This window comes from Fukomys damarensis, unplaced genomic scaffold, assembly GCF_012274545.1.
Source record: "Fukomys damarensis isolate Sample0158 unplaced genomic scaffold, DMR_v1.0_HiC HiC_scaffold_1, whole genome shotgun sequence".
NCBI classification, from domain to species: Eukaryota; Metazoa; Chordata; class Mammalia; order Rodentia; family Bathyergidae; genus Fukomys; species Fukomys damarensis.
In genome coordinates, this window is record NW_022900913.1 from 43,623,728 (window position 1) to 43,650,955 (window position 27,228).

General features: G+C 35.2%; 1 protein-coding gene across 6 annotated transcripts in view; it reads left to right on the plus strand.

Moving 5' to 3' along the window:
* The first annotated feature begins 1,648 nt into the window (after positions 1–1,648).
* The window catches only part of Rab3c (RAB3C, member RAS oncogene family), a 267,116-nt gene continuing 241,536 nt past the window's right edge, over positions 1,649–27,228 (plus strand). For 2 of the 6 annotated variants that reach the window (XM_010626912.2, XM_033760987.1), the window contains exons 1-3: positions 1,650–1,805; positions 15,699–15,782; positions 20,064–20,155. In XM_010626912.2, the coding sequence (XP_010625214.1) occupies positions 15,758–15,782; positions 20,064–20,155 (117 nt within the window). In that variant the 5' untranslated portion in view covers positions 1,650–1,805; positions 15,699–15,757. Of the gene's footprint in view, positions 1,806–15,698; positions 15,783–20,063; positions 20,156–20,751; positions 20,986–27,228 lie in introns of those variants that run through there. The other 4 variants (XM_010626911.2, XM_033760994.1, XM_033760992.1 and 1 more) reach the window with 4 other exon arrangements.

The following is a 27,228-nucleotide window of genomic DNA, read 5'->3' on the forward strand; positions in this document are numbered from 1 at the left end:
TAGCAAAGTTTATGTAATGTTTTAGATGAACATTTATATTTGGATCTGAGCATCTAAGGAATTATTTAGAGAAATATGCACATCTGTACATATAATGTGTGATCTAAAACATGTAGCATTTGCCAGAATGCAAGTCTATCATTTAGTAAAATGATACAAAGTTGGAGAATTGGCTACCCAATCTGAAGATGTTTCATTACCAAAGCTGAGATTCTCTTATAGGTCAAAAAGAACCCTGAAGTGGAATTCATGTGAAAATTTCACTTGTACCCACACAAATAATTTACACTAATTCATTACTTCTTTTAGTCCTAGGAACTCAAATTGTTTTTGTTTTTTCATAAAAGTCATGGTAGTAGTCCATTTTTGTTAGCTATAACAAAATATCTGAAGTTGGATTCTTTATAAAGAGAAGACGTTTATTTAATCCACAGTTTTAGGGAATGAAAGGTAAGGGCCCTCATGACTATCTCAACATGGCAGATGGCATCATGGTGGAAATATATGTCAGAGGGAGAGATTACACGGTGAAAGAGGAAGCTAGACAAATTCAGGTTGGAATTGCTTTGTATAACAACCCCATTCTCATATAAACGCATGAGAGCTGTTTTAATCCCTTCAAAGATGTTGCCCCCAAGACCTAATGACCTTAAACTGACACTTCTTAAAGGTTCCACCACATCAACACCACCACACTAGGACCAAGCTTCCAACACATGAATTTTTGGGGGGTAGGGGGTCACACTCATTTTGTATCGAAAGCACAGCCATCACCATACATTTATTAGGCAATTAACTAAAAATCATAGATGTCATAATTTGCTTACATGAAAGGTTAAGCTGTATTGTTTCAAAAGCTTTCTGCCTCCCCTATACATATACTTTTTCCTTCTCCTTAACTAGAACTATTTACAGCCTAAATAAACACCTCCTAGACACTGTATGCTTAAAAATAGCTAAAATGGTAAAGTTTATACCATATATATTTTACTGCAATATTGGACATATTTTTAAAAAACACCTCGAGAACATTAAAGCAAGCAAATAAAACATAAACACCCCATGCCTCCCTCCAGATGATGAGGTTTGATTGCTCCTGTGTGAAGGCACAGGCATCTATTAAGCACGCTTCTATAGAGGATTCTGATTTGCCTTCCGAGTTACTAGCCTATGACCTTTATTCTTCCAGCCTTTTTTTCTCAAAAGTTGTCCTATACACTGTTGTCATACTAAAGCCAAGAACTATTTTTCATTCCACCACTCCTCTATTCCTGGTCCTCCACTTTGTCCCCATGATTAGACCATTTTCAACTGTTCCAACAGTAATTTCACAAATGGGGAGGGTTCTGCTGTGCATAATACTGAGCATTTAGTATTAATTTAATGTTGAGGAAATACTTTAAATCTTAAAAACTTATGAATAGTATAATTGGATCTCCAGCAGCTGAGCCAGGTCCAGAGTTTGTAAAATATGTGGTTATCCAGTATGCAAAATATGTGGTAAAAATTTTCTCACTTGATGGTTCCTGCCTACAAACTAAAATTCAAACATCAAGACTTCATTTCTTTGGGATAAAGAATTGGATATTATTGAAAAGCAGATACCCACAAGAACAAGGTATGACATTGTCTTTTCTTTTGCCAGGTAGACCACTAACTGAAAGGAAGATTTGATGGGGAATAGTTAGAGAGATTTGAGAATGCTGGGCATCTTCAAGAGCTCCCAGTAAGAAGAGAAGCCTATGGAGGGAAAAGGGTGAAAATTCTGAAAACCAAGTCTTCCTGCTTCATCATTTTTTGCAAAGGTTCTGCTTTAAGTTATATGTATTGTACAAGCATGTGTGCATACCTGCATGAGTCATACACATAAAATCTGTGGGATACAGTGTAAGGGGTATCATTTAAGGTTATGGCTGTCTTCTAAAATTAAATAGTTCTAATTTAAATAACAATTCTTTAGTTCAAAATTATAAAAATGAGTAGTAAGGGGAAATGCTCAAATATTAAAAACCACTATAAAGTTACAAACTCTAATGTATCATGTAATTTACATGAGGATACACCAGGAAAATAAAGAAGTAGGAGAAAAGTCAATAAATAACTTCAAATATGGTAGGTACACACACATATGTATATAGTGTATTGTTAAATTGATGATAAACATGAAAAAATTATAAAGACATTAAAATAATATGGAAACATTTTTATTGGCATAATAAATTAAAGTGTGAGGCTTTTGTTTTACACATAGACTTGATTCTGGAAAAATGTAGTAAGAAAAGGGATTATCTTTAGGCAGCAGTACTTTAGATGTTTATTATTTTCTCCTCAGGATTTTAAAATCTGAGTTATACTTACATAACTTATATAAAAATGATTTATCATTTTAAAACATAAGACTGGAAAATTTTCTGTATCAGAAGCTTATAACAGTGATAATTTATTCTGATACAATTTTATAATTACTGCAGAATTTGAAAGAGTTTAGATTGCTTATAAAAATAGAAATCCAAGGAATATAGATCCACATCTGACATAAAAATGAATGCTTAAAATCTCAAAAGAATAATTTTTTTCAAAAGCATATTGAATAAATACATACATAAATACAGTTTATGGAATCCTATGAATAAGGGAATAATCATCCAACAGTATACACAGTAGGTGAAACTTACAAAACTTTTATTAAGGAAAAAGAACCAGAGGCTAGGATGGAAGAATTTATTTTATCAATGTTTCAGGCTCAAAGAGATCAGAATAAATTCTTGTTGCCCACAATTTTTTCTGTCCTTTACCAGGAGCAGCCTAGCAAAGATTAAAGATGTGAAGAGAATACTACTGAAGGTGTTGGGAAGGTGTGTGCAGTAGAGACATGACCTGCCAGCCCACAGAAAGATTAAGGCAGCGCTATTTTCCAGCAAGCCTGTTCTTCTATTGCTAAGGGGACTGTGTGAATCAGATAAATGCCAAACTCGTAATTCATCCAGACACAGCTATAGCGAGGTCAATTTAATTATCTCAGAGTGGGAACAATGGGAGGAGTGCCTGAGGACATATTAGGCAGCTTTCCACTGGCAAGATAAGGTGAAGAAATACAAAAACTCCCCCAACTACCTATAAGTTGACCACATGGCTTCTAGCTGAACGTAGGATCTAGTTTCTATCTCTCAACTCAAAGCTACCTTCCCAAGACTCTGAGACCAATCTCCTCCTAGAGCAAGACCAAGCTTTTAGTTAAATTTAATATATACTAGATCTTTATGCAAAATAAAAGCCCTTCTATGTGTCAAAATAGTCTCCCAAAATAACAGCTAACATGTAAGAATTTACAATGTGCCTGTTACTATTTTAAGCATTTATAATTCTGAACATTTATTGCTCATAATTCAAGACTGTAGATACTCTTATATCTACTCCACATAGAAGGAAACACAGGTAAAGAGAAATGAGATAACTTTGTCAAGGTGAAACAGGTAGTAAGCTGCAGACCCAGGGTACTAACAGTCAAAGCCTTGTCTTTTAACCATCATACTGAGTTTTTATGAAGAGAACAAAGGCTTAGTATAAGCCTGTTGCTATTTACAAGGCTATATAGCCATAGACCCAAAGCAGGGTCAAATAAGCATCCTCACATCTGACCAAGTACAACAATACTACATCTCCTTTAGGATGTTGATAGCAATGAGCAAAAAGAGGAAAAAAGAAGGAATGAAGAAGTATGAAGAGAGAGCTCAAGGACTGAGTCATTAAAAGTAGGGCCCATAATATAGAAACAAACTGCAATGAGTCCATAATATAAAATACTGCTAGGTAAGAAAAATCAAATTATTATTCTGACATTGAAACATGAATGAAATCTCAAGTGACAGAAGTCAGATACAAAAGGCTACAATCTATATAACAATTTAGGTGTCAGCAAACCTTAGAGATAGAAAACACTGGTCACTAGTGTTTGATTTGGGAATGAGGATAATTATAGGGGGGTATATTTGTAAGAATTCTCAGCAGTGTACATCAAAAGGAGAAATTTTATCATATCTAAATTACACATTGATTTTTTAAAAGCACAAGACCCATAACACAAAAAACAATTTCATATATACTGCTCCACTCAATTGCTACTCAGTAACCACTTGGCTGCAGCACAGCATTCTCCCAGGGAACACAGTCTTGTTGGTGATGGACAGCAAGACAAGGGTGCTTTTGACTTTGAATTAGTTGGAAATTTTCTTTGGAAATTAGGAGCTTGAAAATTGATTCTAGCTTAAGGGATAGCCATGTATATAATGATAATATTGGATTATAAACCATTTGCCTCAGTCACTCTTGCTATTGGGAAAAAATACCGAACACCCACAGTTTAAGGGAGGAGAGGTTAATTTTAGTTCGTGATTTCCATTAATAGTTGGCTGGAACCGAGGCAGAAACAGGATAGCAGAGGGGCATGGAGCAGGCAAAAGTGCTCAACTGGAGGCATTCACGAAGCAGAGAGTAAAGGAAGGAGGTTGGGAGAGAGACACATCCTTCTGTGTCACACTCCCCCAAAACCCAATAACCTGCTTATAACAAGGTCCTACCTCCTAATAGCAAGTTAGCTGTGAACTCATCAGTGGAAAAGTTCTTCCTTAGAGCAAAATCCAACTAATAAATGCAGGTGTAGTGATAGAATTTTTTAAAAAAATCATTTGGAAAAAATTGCAACTTTGTTGCTACCATTATTATAATTGATCCAGAAAGAATTATCAATGGATTAAATCTGGTTGATGAATGTTGAAAATCAGGATGTCACCACATAATGCTAAAAAGTATACCAGATAGTATTTATTAATTACAAGGGAGAGTGACTGTAAATCATAAAAACCTTAACTAGTAGTCCTAATTAACATCTCTGATACTGAGAGAAATTGACTTCGTTCGCCCCCTGATGTGATATTGTGATTAAATATTCCTAGGCACCATTCCTGACAAAAATGCACAAACTGAATCTAATTATGAAGACACCACAGACAAAACAAAATCCAAGGACATTTTATAAAACAACTAGCTTTAACTCTTCAAAAATGTCAAGTTCAAGAAAATTAATGAAAATCTGATCTGTAGAGCTGTCAGATGTATGATGACTGAACAAAATGTTTGATCATCGTGATTTATTTGAGACTGATAAAAAGAAGATTAGAGGACATTATTAGGACAATTGGTGAAACTTTGAATATAGCCTGTCAATTCATTTATACAATTATATTAATGTTAAATTCCTTAATTTTGATATATGTATTCTAGTTACATAAGAGAATTTCCTTACTACTCTCAAATAATTGAGAAAATAGCTATAAACATATACATACACATATACACAGATTGAAAAGGCAAATGTGAAAGTGATAGCAAATCAGTAAATTACAGTAAATAATAAACAAGATTTATTTATATTAATAAAATTTTTCTATAATAAAATACTATCAATTAAGAATATTATTCCTTTGTCTTTTCCACAGTTTAAATGTGCTAAGACAGTGGATAGGTTGCCAAGAGAACAAAGAAGAACCTCAGAGATGGCTTGTGGGAAATAAGGTTAAGTTTCACTAACAGGCACGAACAGGGAAGGATAGAGCTAACTGAGACTTGCCAGCAAGGGAGGGTCCACAGAAGCACGCATGGATCTACCAGAAATCCATAGAAATCCAAGGCAAAATCCCATGAAGAGTGTATACTCAAAACTGCACTGCTCAGCAAAATCCACTAGGGATGTGTACTATACAGCAGCTCCACTGAACAAGTGCTTGAAGGGTGCAGCACCTGTCAGGAGGTCTGGTAGTGATGGCCCTGGGCAAGTATTTAACAGAAAGTAGTTGGAGTGTTCATTAGTGTCTGGCTGGACTACAGTTCCCCACAGTGTCTTGTTCTGCATCCAGCTATTGTACGGAGGGTGTTTTGTAGATTAAACAATGTAACAACGACATCATTAGCCTGCTTTGTGTCATTGTATGAATGACATTTTAAGAAAGAGCTGGCTTATTATATGGTTAGGAAGGCAGATTCTTCTACAGATAACAACGGTTTGATCAATTTGTTGTTTGCCTCAGGGAATATTTATCCAGCCATTCAATTCCCTGTCCAGTTAAAGCATTCTCTTGATTTAGCAAGAGTCTTGGGAAAGCAAAAGGGATGTTTCAGGAAAACCCTGCTAAATGCTCTTGTTTTCCTCAGGGATAAAAAGCTATTAAATCAGGATTCAGGGAAGTTAAGTAATTTACCCAATGTCACAAAATTGGTACACGGGTAGAAACAGATTCCCCAATTCTGGGTGTTCTGTCTACAAAGATCATAACCTTTCTCCTGAATTGTGTTGCTCCATACTATTAAACCAGCAGCCTGTTTCTTCCTTGAGGTTTGTTATCAGGGCCTACACAGATAAAACAATAATGCTGTAGATAGAACAGAACAGTTCTAATGAAAGCAGTTTGGCCAACACTGGAGAAATGCCACATAAACAGTGAGATTTTAAGGGCTAAAGGGGAAGCAGGGACATCTGCTTTTACCATAGCAACGTCTTGTTAAGTGAATTCACCTTATGAGTTGCTAGCAAGAAACAGCACAAGAGCACTGATGTGAAAGAGGGCTGTTTCATTTGGTCAGGTTTGAGAAAGTCACTTTTTCTTCATTTTCTTGTGTATTTGAATGTTACAGTAGCAACATCGGAAGAGAAAAACAAATTCCTAAATTTCTTCAACATCTTCAAGAGTCAATAGCTGGACTAACTAATAGCCAGCATTTATGGAGTACATACTATAAACCAGATATTTTCTAAGCATATCACCCATCTACACTCATTGGATCATCACATATAGTGGGTAGTACTACTGCTCTTTTCATTTTCTTGATGAGGAAACCAAGGCAGCAAAGATTAATTTGTAAAGTTTTTTGTTTTGTTTTGTTTTGTTTTTTGTACTGGGGATCAAACTCATGATCTTGCGCTTGCGAGGCAGGCAGTAGCACCACTGAGCTAAATCCCTGGCAAAATTCCTGGCAGCAAAGATTAATTTGTATCTAGAAAGGAAAGAACATGTTTTTGTTATTCTGGCTTTAGGTCTATATACTAGCCTACTTTCCAGTCTTCCAGAAAATAAAATTGCAAGTTTATGACTCTGAAGCCAAGTATATCTCCAGTGTTATGCGTAAGTTTATGATCTAGTAACACTTCTATCTACTCTAAACATAGCATGGTAGATCATTTGGGAATTAATTTTAAAACTGTCCTTCTCATTAGTGAAGTAGGAAAAAAGGATGAATAAGTGAGGAAAATAATGAAATCTTAATTTATCTCCATTCTCTACTTGGACAAAATGGAACAGATACCTGATAATTACTCCCAACAGTGCATGGTGACTGCTAATCAAAACTACACATCATAATGAATTCTGAGATGTGTAGTTCTATCAATTAATTTTTTTATATATGAACAAATCAAAATTGGGGTACAGTTATAGTTAGTTGATAGTAAGTAATGGTTCAATGTCAGAGATTTTATTTGTAATGGTAAATGATGTTATTTCTTACAACTGATGTCATCTTAGAATTGATGGAAATATGCTACCTTCCTTTCATCATAATCAAAGATTATGTCCTGTTAAAAACCTTTTTTATTCTAGCTGATTTTGATGACCCTTGCGTCATATTCATGGTGTAATAATTGCATAATGAGGCTATTGAACTTGGATTACTTTTTAAATAGTGATTGTTATCCAAAAAACTCATTGTATTGAAGACTTGATTGTCAGCTGATGAGCCTTTGAAATGATTACACCATGAGGGTTCTAACTTCATCAGTAGATTAAACCATTGATGAGATCATAATCTGATGGCCTTATTGGGAAACAGTGAAAAGAAGAGGTGGGGCCTAGCTGAAGAGTGTGCATGAGGGGGAGGGGTATGAACTTTGGGACTGCCTTTGATTCCTGTCCATTTTCTCTCATTGGGTGTTTTCCTTTCTCTCTGCTTCCTGGTTTCCAGAAGGTGAATAGGTTTCCTCTGCTATGATATCTCCTCACCACATCACTAAGCACAATGGAGTTGGCTGCATCAGTCAGTGGTTACTAGAGAAACAGATTTAATGCATGGTATACAACTATAAAAGAATTTATGAGATTGGCTTATGATGGCCACTTACAGAGTCAGATGTAGAAAAGTGCAAAAGAAGTGTCTGTGCTCTGGAGTTCTGAAGTATCTAGTCGAAGGCCTGGAGCTCACTGTAGTGTCCTGTGCAAGTCCATATAAGGAAGCTGAATGTCTGTGCGAGAAGGCTGAAGGGTCTATACTGGAGGCTGAAAAGTCTACCCTGGATGCCAGGAGATGATATCCAAGGTGAAGACAAAGTCTAGAGCTCCCCTGAAAAAACAGAAGCTAGCCTTCTTTCTGTTTTTCCTTTATTCAGACAACAAGCATATTGATGGTTACCACTCACATCCAGGGTGGATCTTCTGTCTTTATTAAATATCTTCAGCCACACTCAGAAGAGTATGCTGATCCATTTTGGTTGGGTGTTTTTTACTCGTTGACACATTCATTCAACTATTACATTGACCGACCATGTCAGAGATTGACTGAAATCTCTGGAACCATAAACCAACATAAATTTTTCCTCCTTTAAATTGCTTTGTGATGAAAGCTGACACAATAACAATAATATAGTAAGATGACATATACATTACTTCTCCCCCTTTTTTGGAGTACCAGGGATCGAATTTGTGCTTGCGAGTCAAGCGGTGCACCACTGAGCTAAATCCCCAGACCACACTTCCCAATTTTTAATTATACTGCACAGTTCTATACTGCAGTGATGTTGTAGAAAAATCTTTACTCCCAGATCTATATTTTCACTTCTTTTAAGGCACTTGCTAAAAGTATGAGATCAATTTTAAAAGTATTTATAAATACAATAGAAAATGCTGCAAATCTATCATTTTTTGGAAAAATCATAATGTTGAGCCAAAAAAATTCCTGGCACAAAAATGTAGACAGGTGATGAGACCATTCTCAAAGATGGGATACCTCTAAGAAGTCATATGATTTTCTTGGTTCATGCTAACTTTTTTGTCAGAAAGGGTATAGTTCCTTCTGAAAATAAAGAAAAATATTAACCCCTAGTGAATATTATTCTGCCTTAGAGGTAGAATGCTCTTGTTGCTTAATATTAAAACATATGTATTATATTAGCTTTCAAGTTACTCAATTTTGTCATCATGCTCTAAACATCAGTTACAAAATCTAGTGACAACACCATAGTTCAGAAGTCACTGCGATAATACCAACGTATTCTTGAAGTTTTTTAAATGTAGATTTCTGACTCAGGACAGGAAGGATTCTCCTGTAAAGGTCTCATTAGCCCACCCTCAATCACAGAATTATAAAATGTTATTAACAACCCTTGTGTTTTTCCACCTAAAAGTTTGTCTTGAGAATCAGTGACCTAATCGATATGGAAATGACCTATAAGTGGCAAATTCCCCCACGGTAGGAGAGTAATCTTATTGTTTAATTGATAGCCATCAGGATTCTATTTCATTTAGGCAGGGTCATTCTGCCACAAGCTGTATCACCTTTTAAAATAAAACATTTTTCATGTAAAATATTTTTTAATCCAATTGAATTTAATGAATCCAGAATAATCCAACTTCAGTGTAAACATATAAAGATTTAGGATTGGACATAGAAGGCCGATGTTACTAGGGAGAGCACTTAGGGTCTTGTTGAATGCTTGTGGGTTACATAAGTGACTTCCTTTGAGTGGGGCCATTTGTTTCCTCAGAGTTCTAATTGCTCAGTTCTTGTAGCAACACAAATGCTGGAGTGTGATGAACTAGGCTACTATGACACGACTATTATGTCCCACATAAATTAGTACTTCTTTGTAAAACTGGGTTCCAATTTTGGGTCTATTATTTGTTTGATATGTTACCCTAGGCAGTTCATTTTACTTTTGGTTTTGTTTCCTCATCTATAAAATGAGAACTATAATAATAATCCTTATATTACAGTTACACAAAGATATAAGAAATTATTACTTTTTAACTTTATTTTTTCTTCTCAGTCTCTTAGAAGCTTGAAATAAATTGAATGCATTGTTACAAAACTATGAAATGGAAAACATTTTATTTGGACCTCAAAATAGAATGTAAAGAAGTAATGTGGGTTTGGTGCCTAACAGTATGAGTTTAATGAAACTCAGAAGATATCAATACATAAATAAATAAGCAAATTTTCCTTTAAAATTCTTACTTTATGTTATGTTTCTATTTTCATTATTTTGCATCGATCATTTTCTAAATTCAAAACTTAGGCGGCAGATGTTAAGATTTATATTTTTGGGAAGGAAAATTCTACCAGATTTGATTTTTTAATATTCAGCTAATTAGGACATTGGCAACTTGTGAGCTAACTCATGAATAATTTTTTAAAAATTCAGAAACTGAGGAGTTCTGAAGTTGCAAAGCAAAGTATTAAATCTGCCTCTTTAATGTTACATGGAATGGTGCAAGAAACTAAAAAAGTACTCTCCTATGAACCATTTATCTTCACAAAAGGGCAAGAACACTTATTTCCATATATGACAGAAGGTGGCATGGTGAATGAGCCTGTGGCTCTAGAGTCAAACCACCTAGATGTAAACATCTATATTTTTGCTTACAAAAAAATAAGCTTCTTAAACTTCCCATACTGCAATTAATTTTCTCATCTATCAGCAAAGATCATCAAAATACATACCCCCAAATTTTTATGTGAGGAGAAAAATAATAAAATAGCATGGAGAAAAAGCTTAGCTTAGTTAACTCAAAAACCTCACCATTCATTGCATGGCTAGCCTTCTACCTAAAAAGACTGATTTAAACTTCGTGCAATTTTTGCCCATTACCCATAGGAATGAGTCACCACGTAAACCAATTAGTTGAGCCTCAATTATCCACAGACATATAAAATGTAAAGTTCACAGGGGAGCAAAATCTTTCTTGTAAATCCTTGCTCCCAAAGTTACAAATTATTTGAACTACCAAAGTTAAATCTGTAATTATTTTGTGGCTTTCAAGGTAATGAAAAAGATAACTAGTTACTGCTGCCTTAGCTTTGAGTGTTAGAATGGACAGTACTGCCATTATGTGTTCTAGCCACTTTATATCCTGAAGAAGAAAACCAGTTCCACAAAATCTCATGTAATTTTTCAACTTTGTTCTACATATGGCAACCCCCTTTTCTGCAGATAGAAACAAGGAGTTCAACAAGGAAATAATGGAGTGTGGTAAACCAAATTCAATTCACATAGTTCTAGTCTTTGAATCTGAATGCTCTGCTCCAACCCTGTATTTTCTCTTGAGGGATGAGAGTAATTCTCTCTCAAGTAGCTTCTGAAAGTTAAGAAAATGCAACCAACAACCACAAAAACACTTCCTATGAATCCATTTAAAGGAAAAACTCCCTACTTGAATATTTTTATAGTCAGTTTTACCACAAGGCAAAAAAGGTGACTTTGCAAGAACCAAGTTTGTGGTATACTAAAAGCAACATAAATTGACAGTCTAAGAATCTTCAGCCATGACTGGCTGCTATTCACGGGGTGAATGCTTTCCAACCAACACATAATAATCCAGTAGTCAAAAGATAAAAAAAGACAAGTTGAGAAATTATACTTGAATAAAACTAACATGCCCTCAACTAGGGTTTACAGGGACAGGGCAGTGCAGAGAGGGAGCTGATTACTATTCGTTTTTCATTTCCAGTAGGGCAGGACCACCTTGTCCTGTCTTGCCTACATTTTGTTTTTTAGTTTGGCATTGAAAAATCTCAAATCCCAAGATTTATCAGGCCTGGGTAAACCAAGATGGTTGGTTACTCTACTCCATCAGCCAAGTTAATATTATTTCCATCTATAGTATTTCCTCCAGAAAATACTTTTTTCCTGTTACTATGTTTGCCTTGATTTCCTACGGGAAAATCCCAAATCACTCAAGTCATTTACCTTCTTGAGTTTAAGGTATCCAAATGACCTTGCCATTTATATTCCTTTATCTTCATTCATCTAACAAAGCTAATTTTAACATCTCCATTTCTGAGAAGTCTTCCTAAGTCTTTGGGGATCATCCCTAATCTTCCTCCCAAGCTCCCCAACCCTTTTGTATGTGTGTTACACATTTATAGGCTTCGTTATACTTGATTTCCATAATTTTATATCTTCTTATTATTCATTAAATGACCAGTATTTGTTCTGCATCTACTATGAGCTAAGCACTGTTCAAAGTATTGTTTAAAAAGTAGTTAAGAAGTCACACAGGACTCCTATTTATGGACAGGGGTCCATGTAGCATCCTTTAGGGAGGGCAGAACTCCTGGTTCTGAGCCTGCTGTAGCACACGGAGGCCTTTTGCTTAAAAAAAGATTATAAACATTTAGAGATACAGACCTGTCATATATTGCAGTTATACTCTCTACAGTATCAAAGCAGTTGTGGTACATTTTAGGCAACTAATAAATATTTGTTAACTTCATTAATTAAAACACATGGTAGTAGAATTGGTCACATCAAGAAACAATAAACAAAGAAAATGAAATAAAGATAGTATATAGGGATTATGGAAGGATCCATTTAAAATGTGACCATAGAAATACCCACCCTCACTGTGTATCATGGACATGATATGTGTATGAAAGCTAAATGGGAAGAATGAAGTTGGAATTTTGGAAAATGCTCCTAATGGTAACAATACACATTTTTTTCTCTACCTGATTCAGTAGTTACAGAGGGTGTGACTCTGGTTACATCTCCTTCTACTCCTGACTCCATCCTCTGAGCAGCTTCTCCTGATTCTGAGAAATGTTCTTTTCCTGGTTTTGGCTCTTAAATTAGATCTTCTTTCTCCTCCTTGCTGTTTTTAATCCCAGGGAACTATATTTTCCCTCCGTTGGTTCCCACTAATACTGCTCAAATGTCTGTAAATCACTCCTTTGTTAAATTTTCTAGAAATTACCTAGTTTAGCCATGTTATGTTTTTCTGTCAATATAGAGGACAATCATATTTATTTCTTGCTATTGTAAACATTAACTTAAACTATGTGAACTTTCTAACTCAATCCTTAGTATAAAGTATGTCAGTCACTTTCACTTTCCTCCTCCATCTACTCTGGTCTGCTTTAAGACATGGTGCTAATTTATACTTTTATAGAATCTGCATTTAATGTGACTTTTCATAGGTTAATAAATCACTCCTGGAATATCCCTTTATTATTATAAAAAAACCTTTACGTAAAATTAAGAAAATGTGTCTTCCAAAAAGGCATGGCACTATATAGAAAAGTGTACTTCAAGTATGATTATTTCAGCTAGAGTTGAATGTGTGCTTTATAAATATGTTCTCTTGCTCCTCTCTGGAACACACACATACTCAGTCTATGGAAGAGCTAATGGGACAGATAGAAGTTGTGATATGTCAGTTTTATTTGACACAAATAACACCTTTGTGGACAAAATGTTGTGTATAATATTTTGTTTTGGAATGGTACATTATATTTCTAGCTCGAGTTTCTTACAAATTGTGTGACAGGAAGATAAACTGAGGGTAACAGATGAGCTACAGGCAGATGATTGAGTCTCCTTTTCTGTAAGTTGATCATGGAAGATGTAAGACATTCTCTCTTTGCAGTAGGAGTATTAGGTCTGTGAATTTTTCTGTGCAGGAAAAAATTTTTTTTCCTCACTTACTTATGGCACCTACTGGCCAGAAATAATCAGCTATTGAATGTGCAATGGAGAAAATTTTTGAAGTTTGTTATTAAAGGCATAGACAAGGCCATGTTCACCTGAAAAAGAGCAGCATCAGGAAATATAAAAGATGACTGAGATGCCCAGACTCCATCATTTTCTATCCAACCTGTATTCCAACATTCTGGTGAAACCCAAGATAGAAGAAAGAACTTTGTAGTACATGGAGACAAGGATAAAATTTAATTTTAAATTGAAAAAATGATAAAACTTTGATTCTGGAATTTAATTAATATGGAAATGTCTTAAATAACAAACTTTAAAATATTTTCATATCCCTTATTTGAAGGAGATAGTATACTTCAATCCTCCTTATACACTCCTTCTAAATCAGTAAAGGAGAGATAACTGTCATGTCACATAACTTTCTGGAGAACCTTTTGGATTTCTGATCTAGTATGTGGTAATTTAATAATTTTTGAGCAAAAATATGGATAAATTAGGAGAAAGCAAGTTTCAAGTCCAGAATAGTAATTGTTGAAATATCATATATTTAGAAAGAACCCTTGACTTTAGTCATATGAATTATATGTTAATCCTGAATCTGCTACTAAGTAGTATGATAGTAAGTAAGTTAAAGTTTACTCAACTGTTGGCCTTCTTTTCTTTATCTCCAAACTGAGAAAGAACTAGATAATCTTTCACTTTGGAGGCTGAGGCAGGAGGCTCATCATAAATTCTAGGTCAGCCTGGGCTACATAGTGAGTGCTAGGCCAGCCTGAATTACATAGTGAAGCCCTGTCTCAGAAAAAAACAAAACAAACAAAAAACCCTTTGAAAGCCTCCTATTCTATGCCTCTCATTCTATATTGACAAATAACCTTCTTACATTTATCTTTAGACATTTACTTCTCCCTGGCATATCCCTGAAGCAATTACACTCTCCTATGAATATTTAAAGCAGTTATTGGTGAACAGAGTGGGCAGGTAGATAGATAAGCCAGAACTGTTTTGTGTCACTGATGTTTTATATAGTTACCACCTATATATCGTGTTTATATGTGTGATTTCCTAGACTAGATTAGAGCCCCCTTAATGATGAAGATGATGTCATTTTTTGACTGTATAAATTATAACAGGTAAACCTAAAAATATCTCAATAGACATTGTTGATATATGTAAAAAGATTATAATAATAAATTACATCATGCTTTCATTTATACTTTGTCATTTTCCCCAATATTTGTAATGGTATCAGGTGTCCTGTGGAGATGTAGATCACTGCACTTTTCAGGGATCTAATTTCTTATGTCTAAAGAGAAAGGATTTTGGTACAGTAACTCAAGATCCCTTCCTAGAATTTGATCTTTTAAAAATTCTATGAAAATTCAGAGCACAGATTCCTATTAAAATTCTCATTCTCTTTTTTGTTTTGGCTCTGAGATGGAAGTCTAGCAGACAACAACGAGGCAGCTTTAGGCAGGGGCAACGCTGCGGGCAGCAGGTAACCTTCACCGTTACTGAGCAGTGCCCTGCCAAGCCTGAGCTAGCTAGCATTCCCTTCTCCCTGCAGCAGCGCTGTGCTGTTGCCAGTCGGGGAACTACTGCCTAGGGCTGCTCTCTGTCCTCAATTCCGGTTTATCAGTCGCCTCACTTTCACCAGCTCAGAAGCCTGTTGGAAAGTTTAACATCTAAACTCCACACAGTTTTGTCAGGACTCACCTATAAAATTGCAATAGTGTTATGAGTAGTAATTTTTTTAAATAAAAAAGATAATAATTACTCATTGGTTCTTCAAAGGTTAAAAAAGAGGTAGAGCACATAATTCTTACCCAATGATGCCAATCTGAAAGCTATAGCTAAATAAATACTTTGCATGAAATGTGAGGAATATTGTTTAGTATTTCTTTTTTTTTTTCCCCCTTCTCCTAATTTGAATCTGTTTATTCCACAGCTATCTTCTATGAGCTGGAAATACAAAATGTATACTTTGCCAAAAGATATGACTTTGATATGAAGCACCTTAATAATATTCCCGGTGAGTCAAATAAATTGATAATTATCTAAAAATATTGACAGTTTTCAAATTTACAAGTATAGTTTAAAAATATAAATAACCTTATAATTTTATGATAGGGCTATAATTGTGTCCTTGCTCTAAAACAAAGTCAACAAGAAAAAAGCATAGAAAAGGTTCTATGTAAGAGACTATAAGATATATTATTTTAAACAAAAATACCGTTTATGAGAAAAGCTTTTGTAAAGTCCAGGCTTTGGAATTGGATAACCCTGAACTTTAACTCTTGGTTCAACATCTTTCTAGTTGATATTCTTCAGGTGAAATACTCATCTCTCCTTAACCTATTTTTTCCTCTATAAAATAAGGTTAATAATATTACAGTGTTCTGCTATTGAGGATTAAATGCAATAATAAAAATAAAGTGCATACCATAGTATCAGTGCTAAAAACGTAGCTGTCATTAACAGAGTCATATTTATGTGTAGACAGAAAGTATCATTTTCTTTACATTCACTTGGAGTATATTTAATTTTTATGAAGCACCTTACTGATATTGATTACTTATAATGTTGAAAACCTCATGTGTAGAAATGAGTTAAACTATTTCTTTCCTTTTAATTTAAAAACAATCAATACTGCCACTGGGAATATTTAATTTCTTCTTGAGGGAACCTGAGGAAATCAATACCATTTCTTAGACACTGCATAAAGTTGAAATTAAAACTAACCTCAATACGGTGAGTCAGACAAACCCAATAAGGCTCAGGCCAGAAAAATTTCCCACTCAATTGGAGATCATCCCCAGAAATATGCAAGATTACATTCCTTACCATATTTGCAACTATGGATCTGAATAAGGATTACATGAAGGTGAGACAGTGAATGCTCAGGGGTTGTCCTTAATCATTATATCGAAACCTGACTAATTATTTTTCAGCATGAATCCTTGTAGAGAGAGAATGATGATAGTAGAAATATAATGTCTTTTGATTTTTATGTTACTTTTGAGACAAGATCTGGCCCTTTACTTACTGTGTAGCATACCCTGGCCTTGAACTTACCATTGTAGCCCATGCTGGCCTCAAACTTACAATTTTCTCATCTCAGCCTCCTGAGTACTGAGACTACAGGCATGTGCCAGTATACCCAGCTTATTGTTATTTTTGATATAACAAAATCATCGTTATTAATTAATACTTAAGGTTTTTTTTTTTTTACCTGGCTATCTTTTAGCAAAATAATTGAATTATAGAGCTGATGCAGTCATGGACTGATAAGAACAAAGTGAATAATAAATAAACTATATATATATATATATATATATATATATATATATATATATATATATACAAACAACATTGTGAATACTAGTAATTATTACATGAACACAGGGCAACAACATCTGTACCCAAACAGTGATGTGAGGCAGCACAAAGAAAGATGACTATGCAAGCAGCATTTAGGAGTTTTCATTCTAGTTATCTCTCCAATGGTCTATTTATGTGGAAGGCCGCTTACCTTCTCTGGGGCTTAGCAGCTTTGGGCCTGCTCTACATTCTAATATGGTAAGTGTTTATGTCACATATTCTGTGACATTCACTATATATTTGCCCCTTTCCCTTCTATAAAGTACATTCTGCCTTTTAACATCTTAAGTCAACTTCTAACCCAAGATTCAAGTGCAAGTGGAGAAGGCTTTACTCTTTTCCTGTTTCCTCAGCAAAAGCCACAATACTCTAACTTCTGGATAATCACTTGACTCTAAGTCTTCTGTTGCCCTTTAATTACAAAGATCCCTGGGAACAGGTACATTTTTAAGTTAGAAATGCAGATTTCAGTACAACTGTACAAAGGAATCATCTGATGTTCCGTGGTTGATTGCCAGCTTCTTCCCAATGCCTTTCCCCCCATTCTTCTTTCTTTGTAACAAAATTCCTCATTTTTAGCTAAGCATGTGTTCTCTGAAAAAAAAAATCCTATCCTCCTTTAGAACATATAAGAGTAGTAGGCACCAGCATATAAGAACAGTGATGTATACCTATAAAGGGACAAGGTATTGCCCGTCTGCTTTTTCCTCTTTCTTGCTGATAAAACTGTGGCCATAAGAGCTAGAGCTCCAGTAACCTTTCGGTCCCTCTGAGAAAGAGATTCCTAAGTGGTGGCCTGGGGTTAAACCAAGTCAAAGTGCTCTGATGCTCCTTTGATTTTAAGGAGAGCATCAGCTCCACTTCACTTTTTTTTTAGTAGACTTCTGAATATATTTTATTTTCCTTCTTCTACCCACCTAAATATTCAACTAAAGCACTATCAATAGGACAGCAATAAGTTTCCAAACCCCTTTTACATTTCTACAGTTTCTATGGACCCTGCCACAACAGAGCACCCTTAAATACTTGTCGCGAGCCGGATTGCCTTGAGCAACTCGGTCTGCGACTACAGGGGCAACGCGTGAGCAAAGAGGCACACACTTGATACACAAGGAGTTTACTTTAGTTCCTCATCTCCGGATCTCTACCCCGCTCTCTCTCCGCGCCCGGAAGGGGTGGCAACATATATACCATAATGCAACCAATCAGCATACAGAGAACAGATTATTACCTTATAAGGATACATCAAACACCCACAGGAACATATCATGTGATCTACAGGAAAACTAAACCTAATACAAAATGGCTTCATAGGCTATATCATAAAATGGCGGAGGGGCTGATCTATGGTTCTCCACAATACTGAGGTTGTATATCATTTTAGTAAAAGATTGACAAATGATACATTTCTAAAAGAACAGTAAATATATAAATAGAATATTCATAGTATTTAAATTTATTTTAATTAGACTCTGAATTTTAAGGATTTTAATGATTTCCAAATTACATTGTCCAACCCTAAGTAACTATGAAATATTAAATGACAGATAATTTTACACACGTAGGTGTGTTATTTCACTGCTATTTCTCTTGAAAAAATAACTTTTATAAAAAACCATTAGATTGTCTAAATTTAAAAATTTGCAGAACTCTTGTAGGTAGGTAGATGCTATCATGAAACATATTGATATGGGATTCTCTTTTATCTTTTAATTTTATTAGCTATTTTAAATTAAAATTTTTAATATTGCATAAACCTCAAATCTGAGGTGAGCACTTTAAAATGCACTTTCTGAGAAGTTATAGAACTAATTTACCTAGATGGTATCACAATACATGCTTACCAATTGCAAGATTAGAAAACAGAGCTTAGATTGCTACGAAACAAAACAAAGGCTCAAATGAACCTGGCAGTTAGAATACCATGGGTTAGTAGACATGGTTGCCGCATTATTGAATCTATATGGTGAAATTTTCAAGGTTTGTATCTTTGAAAAAGTCTACATTAAAAATTCTTCTAAGGTAATGTTTCTCAAATTATTTAAAAGAACTGCTTGCCTCAGAATTGCTGGGTAGTTTTTTAAATGCTAATACCCAGACTTCTCATCAGATCTAGTCCATCAGAATCTCTACACGTGGTTGGAGAATGCGAATGTTAGCCCTCCCACCCGAGAGACAGTCAGGCACATTTAACTTCCAGAGCCTCCATTCTATTGCTTTGTCTCATGCAATGAAGTTTAAAGCTGATTCAAGTCATTTCTTCCTTGCCTTCCTGCAAACACACTACCATTCTCTTTTGTACTCAGCCTCCAGTATAAAAAATTTACTTCATGCCAAATCAGGGATCATTGATGGATGATCAGTGTTCACTCTTGGGGGAGAGAGCTGTCTCTCTCAGGTACACAGTACATAAAGGGTCATACATATCAGTCAGCTGACGAAAACGTTAAGTGTAACAAAAATACAGTCCAGAGATTTCAAAACGGTGTTATGAACTAGTCTAGAAGTGCGACTGCAGTATAAGGAATGGCTCTATGTTAAAGAAAGGACAGGATAACCTAATAGAGGTCTCCCGTCTCATTCCCTGATTGTGCTTCTGGACTCTGGGAATGTGTTCATTTTATGCGACTTGCTTTGGGTAAATAACCCAGTGCCCAGTCAGCTCGCCCAGCCAGGGCCCGGGGAGGGGTGCGGCGCGCGCTGAGAAGGCGGGAGGAAGGTGCCTGGGAGGGGCTGCCCGGCTTGTAGCCCCTCGCACTTCTTGAGAGACTCGCAGCCCTTTCTCTGCAGCTGCCACTTTTAGAGTACACCCTGCCTCCACAGGAAAGGAGACGTCCATCGAATTCAGCGGCCCTTCAACGTCCCTCCTTTCCCTCTCCGCCCGCCGCTGCCCCTTCCCGGACTTCCATTGTGTTGTGCCTTTTCGCTTTAGCCCTGCTTCCAGCCTTGGCCCTTAACCTCCTTGGAAGCAAGATCAACTTGAGAATTTCTAAGCCTCGAGTTGCAATGGAGCTGTATGGAAAGGTAAGCAGAAGCGAGTTCCTCAGCGTGTCCAGAGAAAAATCTCGCTTTTACGGACTTTGGGCCGTGTGTGTGTGTGTGTGTGTGTGTGTGTGTGTGTGTGTGCGCGCGCACGCGTGTTTATCTGGGCGCGCGCGCCTTCTCAGTGAAACACAAAGATAAACCACTTTCCTTACATGCGTGCTACCCATTGTCATTTTCTCCCTTGTTTGTTGAATAAGATCGGAAGCTACCTCTTTCAGCCTAGGGAAATGTATAAACTTTCCGGATTCTGGGTGAACAAGGGTAAGGTAAGGCGGAGAGTCCCAGAACAATTCGTTCGTAATGAAAATTAGCACAAAGTAGTGCCCGGGAAAGCACGGTCTGGCTCCCGAAGAGACTGTTAACTAAGAAAAATCTCCAGCTGGGACTAACTGGGGTAACTTTCCCCACGTGAGGAATTGGGTAGGAGAGACTGAGAGCAGTAATACCAGGCAGGAACGACTCGGAAGAGGTAGGAGGGAGGCTCCGTGCTCCACTGTCCCTGGAGGAGCGAGCTGTTCCTACTGTTCTTGCTGGGAGTTGTAGTTCTTGGAGCGCCCATATTCACGGAAGCCCTGCAAGAACTGACTACAACTCCCTTGAGTGCGCGGGGCTGTCGGCCAGTACGCGTGCGCAGCGCCTGGAGCGGACAGCTCCGGTGCTGATGTTGGAACCGGTTTAGAGAAACCCAAGCGTGCAGTGTGGAGCGTGGAACGCACCGGCTGCACGCTTGACCAAGCGCCCGGGCCAGCGCCGTTCTAGCCAGAGAGAAAGGACATTTGCCTACAATGAGACACGAAGCGCCCATGCAGGTGGGTCTTTGCAGGAAGAGTGGCCTCGGGAGGAACTGAGAAATGTTTTTTTCCTTGTTCCAAGCACAATCTGCCCTAAGAAGGGTCACGCAGCCACTCGCAGAGAGGCTACTCTGTTCTTCTGGGGTCGGAGTTGGGTCCTCCACGTTCCGTGTGGGTTAGGGCGGTCTGGATGAGGGGTAAGGCTGTTCATTATTTTTATGGGCTCGGTAAGTTGGGGTGGGGAGTAGGAGAGTGTGTACCGAAAATGAAAACGCTAGGAAACAAAAGTCAGAAGAACATGCAATCTCCTGGTGGCTTGATCATTCCTCTTGGCTTTCCAGGTTTGTGAGTACCGTGTAAATTCAGAGGTTTAAGGCAGATCAGTGAGGCTTAGAGTTGAGAACTCTCCACCGGCATTTGGTATAGACGGAATTCTGCTTGGTGGACACATTAAAAAAGGGAAGCCAATGTTGGAGTCCCCAAAGTCTTTTTCTAGTGTCCAGTATCAGCAGAAAATAGAAATCACATTTAGACCTGGTTGACCCAGAGCCATGTTAGCCTTGTCAGTGTTCACATAGCTGATTTACTCCATTTCCAAGACCCAACCACTGCTTTCCTGTGTAAGGTTTATTGTATGTTTACCATTTATTGTATGTTTGGATTCCCCATATCAGCAGCACTCTTGGGTTTGCTTCCTTGAGAAATGCAGAAGACTCTGGTACAAAGGTGTCTTTTCCTAAGCATCTATCTTAAATTTCTTTTTAAGTTAGGATGAGTATATTTTTCCTTTCTGTGTATAGACAGTTAACGCTAAATATAAGCCTGCGTTCATTAACCAAGCAGAGTGCTCCCATTGCGTAACAGAAAGGCATTTTATGAATGGTTTGAGAGAATAGAACACGCTATTTGGGATGTGTCATTTCTCTTGAGATCCCACCTCTGCTGCCAAACCTAGCAACGTAAATATTTGACATTAATCCAGGCTTAAAGTTTTCCATGTTTTTTTAAATGAATCAAGAACTTCAAACATCTGCTTTGATTTACTTTTAATTTATTTTATGGGTTATGTATATCAAGGTACCTGAAGGGACTGTAGATGTAAGATATATAAAATTTAATTGTTTGTTGAAGGATTATTTAATACAAACCCTCAAATTATCTTGAGTTATTGAAAATTTGATTTGTTCCAGGGAACAGTGACCCTATTGTGTATCTTGTAATACCTCTATTTGTGACTTAGCTTTTCATTACAGACCTGATGTGAAAAGAATCTGGGCAGACAATAAGGATACAAGCTATTGCACTCAAGACATATTATTGGTAAATGATAATTTACAGTAGGTAGTGCCAAGATCCAACTGTAGGTAGTGTCAAGATCCAATATGTGTAGCAAAACATCATGTTGCAATCCTAAATTTATACAGCAAGAAAAGTTTCCCAGAATTTAAAAACCCCAAGAATAAATTGTTAGTTTTTAAAGCTGATGTCATATATGTGCTGACATTTCTGTGTGAAAATAAGTCACTAGGCAATAAACTACATTCTGTATTGATTTTATTTTCTTCTAAGTGTTTTTGTTCAGAAGGGTCATAGATGTTATAGAACTTTATGAAGTTAATGTTTTAGGAAATAAGAAATATTTCAAGTTGTCTCCTGTGTCTACTAAATACATAGTAGGCAGCGTAATATCCTATCTTTATCAGAACTTTAACAGCAAAGTACTATAAAAATTAGATACAATTTAATTAATTTCCTTGTGGGTAGAATATTTACAGTGAATTTTATTTGTTGGAATTGATTTTTCATTTTAAAATTCTAGATTCCTAATTGCTATGATGCAGAACACCTGCATTATAAGAAATCAAAGATTTTTTAAGTATAGTTAATTGAAGCACATAACTGATTTGCTTTAATTAATAAATTGCTATTATGTTAACTTCTCTCCATTATTAGATTTTTAAGACTATATAGTCATAGGAAGAGTAAACACTACAAAAATTTAAATTTATTTAAAGCGGCAGTAATACTCAGCACCTGTACTTCTAAACATAGGCATATTTCAGGTGACTTTGAAGGGTCAAATTACAAGAAGACAAGTAGTTGAAATTCTTTAATATTATTATTAAAGACTGAACAACATTGTCATTTGAAAAATAATCCCTAAATATTTTTACTTAGGTTTTTAAAAGATGAGTCACAAACAAAATCTTATTTCATAATTTCGTTTTCCTAATAAATTCTTTTCTGGCTGGGGATTTAGGTCAGTGGTTCCACCACCTGCCTTGCAAGTGCAAAGTCCTGAGTTGAATCCCTGGTACAAAAAAAAAAATCTTTTCTCTTTTTGAAAAAAATTAGTTTATTTATTAGTTTGAAACAAAATGGGCTTCTTATTTTTGCCTGCTTTCCTAATTTGTAATATTTTAAATTAAAGAAACTCTTGAAAAAAGCATATACTGTCCTTTAAAAAGCATCTGATATGCCTGTATAAATAGTTTGGTGTTATGTTCAAGGTAGTTTTTGATATATACATATTTTCTGAAAAATATTTTTCTCTAAATTGACAGAAAATGAAGGATTATTTCTAGTGATTAGTGAAATAATATATAACGATTGTCTATATTTCCTTCAGAACTAATAATCAGGACTAGCATTTCATAAGAATTTCAAGCAATGAGCTTAGAATTTTAATGCAGGAGATGGTGGTCATTTGTGACTTCTCATATAATGCATACATAAGTCATTTATATGTTTTCCTTTGTGGAGAATCTTTCTAGCCTTTTGACTGTTGTGGGTGAGGGACTTGTATTTCTTTTTACTGTTAAATGTCTTTAACCTTCACATTAGGCTTTGGTGTAACAAACAAATTTCCACTTGTTTTGTGACTCGCATATTCATATTTTAAAGTGTCTTTTGATGAGATTTTTTTGATGAAATAGGAGTTCTTATTTATAGGTAGAGTCTATTTCTGGGCTCTACTTCCTTTGGTATGTTTGTCTTGACCTTCTGTCCTGAGACTGCTACATTTTTAGTAAGTTTAGAATTTTCTTAGAAATTTCTACATAAGCAATTATATCATTTACAAGTTGAGATAGTTTATTCTTTCTTTCCAGTGACCTTCTTTTTCTCCATACTTTGCTGCACAGGATGGACAACTCTGTACAATATCTTGCTCCCAATCTTAGTAGGGAAAGCCTCAGTCTTTTACCATTAAGTATAATGTTGGATCTTGTATTTTTGTTTTGTATTTTGTTTTGGTATTTCTTTTGATTCATAGTTTACTAAGAGTATTTGGTTTTAACATAAATGGATATGAATTTGTTGAATGCTTTTCCTGAGTCTAATAATATGATCCTGTGCTTTATCAACCTTATGCTGTTGCAATACCTTGTTATAATCTGTCATTCCTTAACTTCTATTTGGTCATTATATATTGTCTGTTTGGTGTATTTCTGGATCATTTTGATTATATGTTATTAAATTTTTTGCAGTTAAATTTATGATGGACATGGGATTATGATTTCCTTTTAGTGATTGTAGAAGTTTATAATGGGAGCTATGGTGACCTTGTAAAACAAGCTGAAAATTGTTTTTTACTTTTGTTTTCTGAATGATTTCTTTGGTATAAGATTGGCATATTTTATTAAAGTATTTAATAGAATTTATCAGTGAAGCTATTGGACTCTGGAATTTTCTTTGTGGGATTTTATTTTGACAAATTAAAATTCTTTGATACACTAACTCCTGTCTTATCTACCTATCTATCTAATCTTTCTATTCCCTTTTGTTTATAGCAGTAGGCAGAATGTTCCCCCCTGAAAGCATCCAAGGCTTAATACTAGAACATGTGAATAAATTTTATCATATAACAAAAGGAACATCACAGATGTAATTATATTACAGATTTTAAAATAAGGAGATAACTCTGGATTATCAAAATGGTCCAGTTTAATCACATGATCTCTTAAAACCAGGTAACTTTCCTTACTTGGAATCAGAGACATAGCAGAAGTCAGAATTTCAAGACTTGAGAAAGAAAGTTGCCTTGAAGATAATCAGAGAAACAGGATCTCAGTCACGCAACCATAAGCAACTAAATTATGCCAACAACCTGAACTGAGGTTCCAGATAAGAGCAATTTAAGCTAGCCAACACATTGCTTGTGGCCTTATAAAGAACCCAGCTACATTGCACTATATCCAGTCTTCTGATTCAATAAATAATAAATAGGTTTAGTTTATACACTCGTTATGGCAAGAATAGAAAAATAAATATGTATATCTGAAGTTTTCTTTTATTGTGAATTTGCTTTTGTAGGCTGTTTTTACCTAAATTTTAAATTTATTAATATAAAGTTGTACAGAATACTTTTATTATACTCTTAATTCCTCTAAGATCTATAAATCAAACCCTTCTTTCATTCTTTTTTACTGATAATTTAAGTTCTGTTTCTCATTTTCCAATCTTGTTAGATTATTATCAGTGTTATTAATGTTTTTACATAATAGATTTTTGCCTTTATGTTGTTTATGATATATTTTATTGGCTTTGTTTTTTATACTTTAGAACTGCATTTAGGTTTTTATGGTAGAAATTTAGATCATTGCTTTTAAACATTTCTTTTCTTCTAGTAAATATAGACATTTAGAATGATATATCACCCTCTAAATACTGCTTTAGATGGCCCACAAATTTCTGAATATAATATTTGGTTATATGTCAGTTCAAAGTATTTTCCCATTTCCTTGAGATGTTTGAGTTTAATCCACAGGTTTATCAATATATTTAATTTCCAAATACTTGAGTACTTTCCAGGTGTTTGCATTTTATTGATGCCATATTGATGTTTAATTAAATTCTGTTGTTCCCAAAGAACATATTTTTTTAAAGATTTCAATCTTAACTTGTTTTTAGGCCAGGATGTGGTCTAATGTTATAAACATTCCACGTGAATTAATGTGGGCTACAGTTGTAAGATGTACCAGTGGTCAAGTATAAAGTAGGTCCTGATAGTGTATGGTGTTGCGAAGATAGTCTATGCCTTTATTGATTTTTTGGTCTATCTATTTTACTGAGAAACAAGATTTCAAATCTCTCACTATGATTATCAATTGTAATTTAGTCTGTCAATTACTGATAAAGAGGTTTTCAAATCTCCAACTATAATTTTCAATTTTCTTGTTTCTGCTTTTGGTTCTTTGGGTTTTTGCTTTGTGTATTTTGAGGCTCTGTTAGTAGTTACACACATAAATGTGTTACTTTTTTGGGGGGGTCTTACAGAAGAATTTTTCCTTTTTATTATTGTGAAATGTTTTTTTTTTCATCCCAGGTTATACTCCTTGTCTTAAAATGTATTTAGACTGATGTTAATATAGACAGCTTTGATTTCTTGTTTTGTTTTGTTTTCTGTTTCTGTTACCAGAGATTGAACTCGGATACCTCTGCTTGTGAGGCAGGTGGCAGAACCACTGAGCTAATTCTCCCACCCGACACCTTTGATTTCTTAACAGAATTTTCATGGTACACTGTACATATATTTTCATATTTTCACATTTAACTTCTATGTATCTTTATATTTCAGATTGAGTCTTGTGGTCAGTGTACAGATGAGCATTGCATTTTCATCCAATGTGGAAAATCTCTGCCTTTTAATTGGAACTTTAGTCGATAATCAATGTGGTTAGATTTAGCTCTATCATTCTACTATTTGTTTTATTCTTATTCTATTTGTTTTTTCCTCCTTTATTTCCTTTTATTTATTTTTCTTTTACTTTTTTCTTTATTTGTTTAAATAGTTTGAGTATTTCTATTCCTCTGCTCACATTTTTTAATAAACAGCTACATTTTTAGTGTTTATTGGAAGAATTACTATATGAATTGTTGACTTGTTATGTAGTCTACTTGGGCAGTATTATATTACTTCATATAAAATATACTGACTTTACTATAATATAATTTCATATAGCTCATCCTTTGTGAAATTGTTGTCATATGTATTACATGTCATTCATTATACATCCCCTCTACAGTTTTATAAACTTAGTTTTAAACTGTAATAGACAAATATATGCATATATCATGTATACACATATATGGCATATGCACATAAATATATAATGACAAACTAAGAAAACTGTAAAAATGAGTAGAGCCTCAGTAACTTGTGAAACACCATCACAACTAATGTACACGTAACTGGCATCTCAGAAAGAAAAAGAAAGGAATAATGAAATGGGAAATATATATATATATATATATATATAT